General features: G+C 32.7%; 2 protein-coding genes across 2 annotated transcripts in view; both read left to right on the top strand.

The window, feature by feature from the left end:
• Positions 1–918: 918 nt before the first annotated feature.
• On the top strand, positions 919–4,352 carry mtDNA-helicase (mitochondrial DNA helicase; the record flags this gene model as incomplete). The annotated part of the gene is made up of 8 exons (XM_018457491.1): positions 919–997; positions 1,854–2,213; positions 2,327–2,565; positions 2,648–3,326; positions 3,427–3,671; positions 3,752–3,846; positions 3,911–4,127; positions 4,206–4,352. Coding segments are annotated over exons 2-8 (1,881 nt in total), but the record flags the coding sequence as incomplete, so codon positions are not given.
• A 490-nt stretch (positions 4,353–4,842) lies between these two features.
• Positions 4,843–9,382, top strand: part of LOC108728742 (glycosyltransferase 25 family member) — an 11,396-nt gene continuing 6,856 nt past the window's right edge. Inside the window, 2 exon segments of the mRNA XM_018457484.1 lie at positions 4,843–5,145; positions 6,288–6,516. Of these exon segments, the coding sequence (XP_018312986.1) occupies positions 4,931–5,145; positions 6,288–6,516 (444 nt within the window). The 5' untranslated portion in view covers positions 4,843–4,930.

The raw sequence follows: 9,382 nt of genomic DNA on the forward strand, positions 1-9,382 counted from the left end.
TAGAAAATTGACCAATCACAGTTGATTATTCTTCTCATATTCGACTGTGATTGGTCAATTTTCTACGACTTAAGACCTTACGACTGCTACGATTTCTATTGTAGACCCCGCATTACATTCGGACCACTTCGGCCAACTAAAATATGGCTACGCGTGACATTGTGGAAATTCTGTTTTCTCGCGAAAACAATTATTACTTATTGTTTGAATAAAAATTTTGGCTGCAATGAGTGCTTGTGCAGTGAAAGGGTGCAAAAATAGTTAACGAAAAATGAAAGGGAAAACGATAAAATTTTTTAGATTTCCAAAAGATTGCTACAAAGTGGCGTGAAGTATGCAGGAATGAAGTAAATGTGGATTATGGTAAAAATCATTAGTATTGTTGAATACAATGTTATAAACGAATTGTGACATCACAAATTTATACTTATCACTCATCATTCTCATAAAATCCTTTCACTTATCTTAATGTATTGACGCTACCATGATTTACTTCATTTTTAACCATTTGGATTTGCCGCGTAATGATGACGTAGTCTGGCTGCAATTCTCAATGGCTGCGTTCAGCAGACTCAACAGTTTTGCAACCGTTTTATGATTGTCTGCTGAGATAGGACCATTCTTCTAGATCTAAAAGTATGATCCAATTAGCGCGAAGGAAACTTACAACAGTTGCAAAACAAACGTTCTGCTGAACGCACTCATTGTCTGCTGAGATAGGACCATTCTTCTAGATCTAAAAGTATGATCCAATCAGCTCGAAAGAAACTTCCAACAGTTGCGAAACGAACGTTCTGCTGAACGCAGCCATTGATTATCTGACGTTATGATGCGCAAGAGCATACCATTTTATACCATGGACACAGCTATCGGCAGGTTGGCACATAACCAAGAATAGGGGCCCTGGTGTTGGCTTTATTTTGTGACACGTGCTCTATATGCCGGTTTTCCATTGTCACGGATCGACAATATCAACATAAATATAAATAAAACAAATGTAAATATCATTCGTCCTGAAACGTCCTAAAAGATCTCTTGAGAGATTTGTTTTAGTGATGTTGATAATGCCAATAATGATACAATTTAAAAAATCAGATAAATGCTTAATATAACGCTTTTTCCTCCGATTTTCCTGTTATTATGTAAATTTGTATTTTATTGCGTAGAATAGATTCCGAAAAGAAAAATCGTTTAAGTGCCGCTTTTGTTTTTTAATTTCAAAGTTTTTTAGTTAAGTTAGAAAATAATTTTTAAATAATAATTCTCTGCTCATTCTCTACACATTCTTTGCTTTAATTAATTAAAAACAAATTATTTTCTTATATAATTTAAATTATAGCAGTTTGTGTTTCAAAATTTGTACCTTATTCTTTTTATGTAAACATAAAAAAACTTCGAGATATAAAAAACGGGACTTGAGAGTTTTCTAACGATTTTTCTTCTGTTAAATATTTCTTATACATGAAAATGCAAAAATTTATGAAATTACAGGAAAATCGGAGGAGAGCATTATACTAAGCATTTATCAAAAATCATATCAAGTTATGTTTGTCTCTTAAATGTAATCTATATTCTAATGATGTACATAATAGGCATGCTCTTACGAGAAACATGTAATTGTTTGCTGAATAATATTTTGGATAAATTGTATAATTGCAATGTTTATGAACTAAATGGTAACTGCTTTTCTGTCAGGAAACAAGTCGATACGAATGTTGTTCTATCTGTATTATTCATGGAAAGAAAAATGTTCAACGACGTTTATGTTGACTGCATTTTCCGAAGGAAAGCAGTCTATATCGATTATAATATAGATAAGATGAAAATAATTATACAGATAAAATTCTTTACAGTTCCATTGATGAGATATTAGCTTTTATTACTGATCAAAGTGATTTCAATGCTACCAGATCTATAACTTCAATGTTGATGACGCTTCAATTAGACAAGAAAAATGTCTTTAAAATTATTGGTACGCTCTTTAACTCCAGAAAGACATGATAAATTTTGGATGTTTTATCGTCGTTTGTATTCTAATGATAGTGGCATTATAAATGATCCAGTATCTAGGATATCATTATTTCACATAAAACAAGTACTGAAGCAAAAGAACATTAATACCATTGATGGACATGCATGTCTAGTCACCGAGTGTCCTATATGTAATTCTGAAAAATCTAAAAAGGCAAATATTTATATTAATAAGACAACAGGTAAAGAAAGATATATAAGATAATAAAATGTATAGAAGATATTTGATAAAAGGTCGGCAAAGAGATTGATAAAATAACTATCTTATACAAATATATACTTGTTTTTATTACAGGATATTTTTTATGTTATAAATGCAGTTCTAAAGGAGAATGGAATATATTGGAGAAATTTTTATTAACAAAATCAACCAAAGCAAATAATATGCAAAAAGAATTGAAAACTTTGAGAAATGCTACAAAAGTTCAAGAAGATTATGCTACAAAATGGAATAACATAATGAAATCTAATCAGAAAATTGCAGATTTGTCGTCAGAGTTATATGAAGAAGTTCTGAATACATTCTCTCTCCCAGTAAGATAATATAGATTAATATAGATTCAATGTTTATACATACATGTATCTGAATATTACACATTAATGAAAATTATTACAGAGAATTTCACAAGAGGACATTTTACAATTAAATGGTATATATGCAGCTGTACCAGCATTATATTTTCCATTAATTGCTTTCGATACTGTTGTGGGTTATAAAGTTCTTTCTTGTAAACCGGAATTAGAACAAACTGTACCTATTTCCAATGTTAGTGGATTTATTCTTTACAAGCAAAAAGATAGTAAAAGTGATGCGACTGCAGTGGTCGTGCCAACAATACACGATTTATTAGCGTTAGCATCTCGAAAGGCAGCAAACGTGATTATCTGCTTGCCGTACAATTTACAACACTTGCCACAGCAGTTGTTGCCAAATTTTGAAAATTTTAAAAAATTAATTTTATGGTTTGGAAATGACGAACCTAGCTGGTCTACAGCTAGACAATTCGCTAAGAAATTAAATGAGAAGAGATGTTATTTTGTGAGACCAATTGACACACAACCTAGACCGAAATTAGCTGCTGACAGAAACTGTGACCTTAAACATATTTTAGCAAATGCACAACCAATCTGGCATAAAAGTATTACTATTTTTGATGACCTCAGACAAGATGTATTATGTGATTTGCAAAATATAGATAGAGTCCAAGGTATAAAATGGAAAAGATATCCTGCTTTAAATCGAATTTTAAAAGGACACAGAAGAGGAGAGTTTACAATATTAACTGGCCCAACTGGTAAGACAGATCAGTTAACTACGAAAGAGATAACTAAATCATTTGCATCAGAGGATGCTGCTTATAATATTACATTTTTTGCACATCAATGAACTTTTAGGCAGTGGCAAAACTACATTTATGAGCGAATATTCGCTAGATTTAGCAATGCAAGGTGTCAATACACTATGGGGTAGTTTTGAAATCAGAAATGCTCGTTTAGCTAGAATTATGTTGCAACAAATGGCAGAAGTACCTTTGGAAGACAACTTGGATAAATTCAATATATATGCAGATGCTTTTAACAAATTACCAATTTACTTTATGACTTTTCACGGTCAGCAGAATATCAAAGTTGTTATGGATGTATGACATTATATCTATAAGACATTATCTATAAATGAAAAATTTGATGTTGTATATAACATTTTGCTTTCTTATTTCAGGCAGTTATGCATGCAACATACGTACATGACATAGCTCATGTGATAATTGACAATATGCAATTTATGATGGGCATGTCAGAAGAAATGACCGATAGGTGAGACGAATGTGTTTGATCTTTCTTTGAAAAATTAATTTTTTTATACAGCGTTATATCGTAGATATTGGAAACAAGACAAGATCATAGCACAGTTCAGAAATTTTGCTACACAATATAATTGTCATGTTACTTTGGTTATACATCCAAGAAAAGAACGAGATGAAGAATTGACAGCTTTGTCTATTTTTGGCAGTGCCAAAGCGAGTCAAGAAGCCGATAATGTATTGATTATACAAGATAAAAGACTTACTAGTATAAAAGGAAAAAAATACTTACAGGTATGTACATCTGCAATTGTTGGATGATATAATATTTTTCAATCTTCAACATGATGAGTTATTTAATCTTGTATTCAGGTTGCAAAGAATAGATACAGCGGAGATTTGGGTATAATGCTTCTAGAATTTGACAAAGCCAAACTTAGTTATGCATACAAGAAAAAGGTAAAATCAGAAGAAGTAAATAAAACAAAAGAAGTAAAAGAAACAAAAGAAGATATTTTTTCGATACAAAATTAAATTAAATTATAATAAAAATATGACCAACGTATTGAAAAAAAATTTGCCAATCAATGTATATTTTAATAGTAAAGTACAAATTTGTATAAATTCTGTAATACATTTTTTATACGAAACTTGGAGGGGATGCGAAGGGGAAAAAGATGAGAAAAAACAGAGAAGGGGAAAGCAGGGGATTTAGAGATATAATATATTTTATATATACATATATTTAAAAAAGTGAATAAAAAATGTTATAAGATAAAATTGATCACACTGGCTGTGTTCCACTATTCACTGTGTATAGTGAAAATCTATAGTTCCTGTTACGCTATAGATTTTTAGTATATATATTTGCAGTAACTATTTAACGAAACGCAGCCACCATGTGATGAATATTGCGTACAATTTCCTGTTTTATCGATTGCGCAGACCTACGTAAGTCGTCGTAAGTACGTACTCGTGACAATAGAATGAGAATGACGAGATAGAAAGATCATGTTAGAGGGGTTGTCTCTTCGCATAATCTCTACATTCGTTTATCTAGATTTTGTAATAGGTGAACACGAAAAGACGTGCTTAAAATGTATCGATTTTATATCTGTATCGCGATGATCCTTCGAGGATATCTAATTATTTATTCTCTCATTGGTTTCACGTGGTTGGTTACGTGCAACACAATCTCAAAAGAACCGACTGTGTTGATTAGTGTTCTTGTTAGAAATAAGGCACACACGTTGCCGTACTTTCTGAGTTTGTTGGAGCATCAAGATTACCCAAAGAAGCGAATAAGTTTTTGGTGAGTGACGAAACATAACCTCATTCTTTTGTTTGGTAACGATATCGTAAAACTCGCGAAAGCACTTAAATTAATCAATATAACGTTTTTGGATATCGATGTACTTATAATTAAAAAATTGATCGGCGTTTTTTAATTTAGATGTTAAAATAACGCAAGAATTCACTTTCATTATTTATTGAGAATTGTCTTATATTGATTATATAATGATCGTCAACTAAAATTAAACCTCAAGTGTGAGCGAATACGAGAAAATTAATTAGAAATACTTCGAAACAATCGCTTCCATCGATTGTCATCACATTTTCATTCGTTCTATCGCGGTTTCAAACTTATTTATAAATTTGAAGTTGCCCGCCAATCGATGCGGCGCATGTGGAAACACGTCGATTCGCAAACGCGCGAATATAATACCGGATGTGATTGTGCCGCGCCAGTTTGAGGAAACTAATGTCTAATTCACACTGGACACAGCAAGCGTCAAGCAGCGGAGCAGCAACCAATCAGTGACCTCTGTTACACGGCATGCTTAATCGGGTTTAATAACATCCATAGTTTTGAAATTGGCCAATCATAGCTGTTCCTCGGAAGAATGGAACGACTGTGATTGGCCAGTTTCGTAACTACGGATGTTATTAAACCCGATTAAGGATGTAAATGTATTCAATGAGGCGATATTTACAGTGGCGTAAACAATATCGCCTTGCTGGTTGATTGCTGCTCCACTGTTTGACGCTTACTGCGTGAACTGCGTCCAGTGTGAATTAGGCATAAGGGCCTGTGCACAATATATCAAATATTAGGAACAGGAATAAATATTAAGATTTCAACCTATCAGAAACCGTGTATTCCGGTGTAACTGGTATCTGATAGGTTGAAATCTTAATATTTATTCCTGTATTTATTCCTAATATTTCTTCCATTATGCGTAGAGCCTTATCCATCACGCTGTAGGTTTTCGGAGATTTATCTATTTTTATTTGTGTTATTATATTTGTTAATATCCAGTGTAGTTTCGATCAATGTAGATTAACTTTTATTTCTTGATTTAACTTGCTTTTTATAAATATTGCTTCTACGAAAAATATAACAATGCAGAGTCCCTTAAAAGAGATGCGAAGATTTTATGTTAATCATTTCAGGATACGCAGCGACAACAATGTTGACAATTCGATCGAGATATTGAATAAATGGATCAGTTCGAGGAGCAAGATGTATCATTCGATGAATGTTTATTTGAATGCATCGTCGACAGGTTTCGAGGATGAGAGATCGATCGCCGATTGGTCGCCTCGCAGATTTGCACATATAATAGATTTGCGTGAACAAGCGCTTGATTATGCAAAAGAAATATGGGCAGATTTTATTTTGGTGAGCTAACTTTATTTTGTTATCTTGCAGTTACTTTAATTATAATAAACTCCGCGATTAATGTAATTTTGGCTATTAATTCAACTGGCAAAATCATTTGAAGTAAAATTTTTAATTATAATTTATTGTGTCTGTTTAAATTAAGTTATAATTAAAAATGTTACTTCAAGTAACTTTGATAGTTGAATTAATAGTCAAAATTAAATTTTGAAGATAATTTAAGGGGTTACAGCTTAAAAATGATGTGTACGTTTGGAATTTTTTTTTTAAATGGAGGAGTAAATAAAAAATTGTTTATTGGGGCTATATTATATGCATCTTCAAGTGTATGAAAAAAATATTTTTATATTTCTTATTTACAAAATAGCGGTACTATAGCCGTATCGCCAAACATCTTCATTAGCCGGACCTCTCCGCGGTATTGTCCAAAATTTCTATACGGTTTGTCTTGGAACAAAATATCAAAAATTTTTATCTACATACTAAAAACTAAAGAAGTACGTAGGTTTTTAAAAATATTGATTTCTCCCGAAATGGTGAACATTTAAAAAGAAAGTTGTTTTTTGTCGCCTAAAATTTTTATATAAAAATGTTAATTGAAAAAAGTTTTCAATATATCGTAAAAATCCTATGTACTTTTTAGATTATATAGAAGAGAGTATTCACTCCAAATTTCAAGTGAATCAACGTCGTGCAACACCCAAAACAGACGCTACCTATATTTCACTACCTACATTTCTATATCGCTCTGTACTTCTAAAATAAATAGGTGGTGTATTATCTATAATCACCTACTAACAACCAATTTTCGTCAGTAAGTGCCTATACAGAATTTAGTGGCTCGGAGCCGGTCGGAGCAACTTGGAACCGTTCGAAACAGCGCGGCGAGGCGCGGTGACTTCACTAAATCGGTTTTTGCGACATAAGATCATCGAAATTTTTGATTAAAACTATTAGAAACTATAAACTATCGATTTAAGCAAAAAAATTCGATTTTTTCAAACTTCCAAGGTGGTGTAATCCCTTAAATGTAGAAACCCACACATCAAAAATTGATTCTAGGTACGTCCTACAGATGTATATCGAGAGATTTTCAAACATCCAGAGTACGTACCTGAAGAAACTTAGGAGATATTTAGGATATACTGAGGATGTTTATATGCCCGCTTATTCTACATCCATAGGATATCATCGTTTAAATATGATTAGGATGTTTCTGGATGACCAAATTTCCTGTCTTTATCTAGTGGACGTTCTAAAATGTCTTTTAGGATGTTAAACCCTTATAAAAAAAATACTACTGAGCATTACTGCGCAGTAGTACTTTTTTACAAGGGTATATCCGCATCTCGGTACGATATAAAATGCAGGAAATGAGTATGCGTCACAGAACTAACTATAAATAACTCTATTAAAAAAAAGCACTTTCAGAAACTCCATGAACAGCACACTCTGATCAAGCTAAGAGTAAAGTCTACCGCACATGAAATGCATAACAGAGCATAAGCATAACATAAGATCGCTGGACCATTGAGCATCCAGCATAATGTCGCCATATTGATTTACATAAGATGCTCATTGGTTTAGCGGTTTTATGTTATGCTTATATTCTGTTATGCATTTCATGTGTGATAGGCTTAAGTGACGAGCTCCATTTGCATATGCTTCTTTATAGGGATCCGCGTAATTTTCTCCTTACGGGAAACGAGTCCATCTCGCGGCGCAGCCAAGCGGCGTAGTACACAGTACCGTCGCGAGATGGACCCGTAAGGATTTTCTGTAAGGAGAAAATGACGCGGATCCCTATAAAGAGTATGCAAATGGAGTTCGTCACTTACTCTTAACTTGATCAGAGTGTGTTCATGGAACCTCTGAATTCTGAAAGTACTTTTTTTAAAATAGAGTTATTCATAGTTAGTTTAATTAGTAAAATGGAAAATTTTCATTAAAACAGTACTTACAATAGATAGAATCGATTTTGTAAAATAGACCGAAAATTTCTTTTGCTTGTCAATTAATAAATAACCATATACTTATTTAAAAATAAATTATGCACAACAAAAAACAAAATAAGCAGCAACTATCAAATTAATAATATATAAAAACAAATATGATTAAAATTCTTCCCGAAACGAAGGATAATTTTCAGTATGTTTATGTGGGATATTTATGTATACATTTAAAAAATTAACAATTAAATTGCAAAGATATGTCTCTATAATATACGTAAATGTATATACAGGGTGTTTCCAAATTAAATGGCAAAACTTCGGGAGCGTGTAGAGGAGTAAAAAACTAAGAAAAAAAGTCCTATAGACATATGCTCGTTTTTGCTCCGTTTCAGAGAAATCGAAAAAAAATGTTTACATTTCTTGCCATATCTAGCACCGACATATTTGATTACATTTTCCACTTTCTGTTATGAATTTGTCAGTCGCTCTTTGAAAGCCTTTAACAGTAGATGAATTTTGTCTTTTGCAATATGCCGCGTACGTATTCTAATAGTGAATATGCTGATATGGTTTTTGTATACGGTTTCTGCAACGGTAATGCTTTAAAGGCGGTGCGAGAATATGCACGACGATTTCCAAACAGAAGAGTGCCAAACCGAAGAGTGTTTATGTTGACATTTAATAGATTGCGAGAGACTGGATCATTTTCAATTCGACAAGAAAACAACCGATTTCAAGCAGCGTTACGAAGAGATTTGCAGGCAGGGAATCGTATTTTACAACATTTTGACAATCATCCTGAGACCAGCGTTCGGAATGCGTCGGCTGTATTGGGAGTGTCACCACAAACAATTTGGCGAACTGTAAAAGGAGATAATCGCTATCCCTACCACATTCAAAAAGTGCAAAATTTA

This window comes from Mycetomoellerius zeteki, unplaced genomic scaffold (assembly GCF_001594055.1).
Source record: "Mycetomoellerius zeteki isolate Tzet28-1 unplaced genomic scaffold, Tzet1.0 scaffold64, whole genome shotgun sequence".
Taxonomy (NCBI): Eukaryota; Metazoa; Arthropoda; class Insecta; order Hymenoptera; family Formicidae; genus Mycetomoellerius; species Mycetomoellerius zeteki.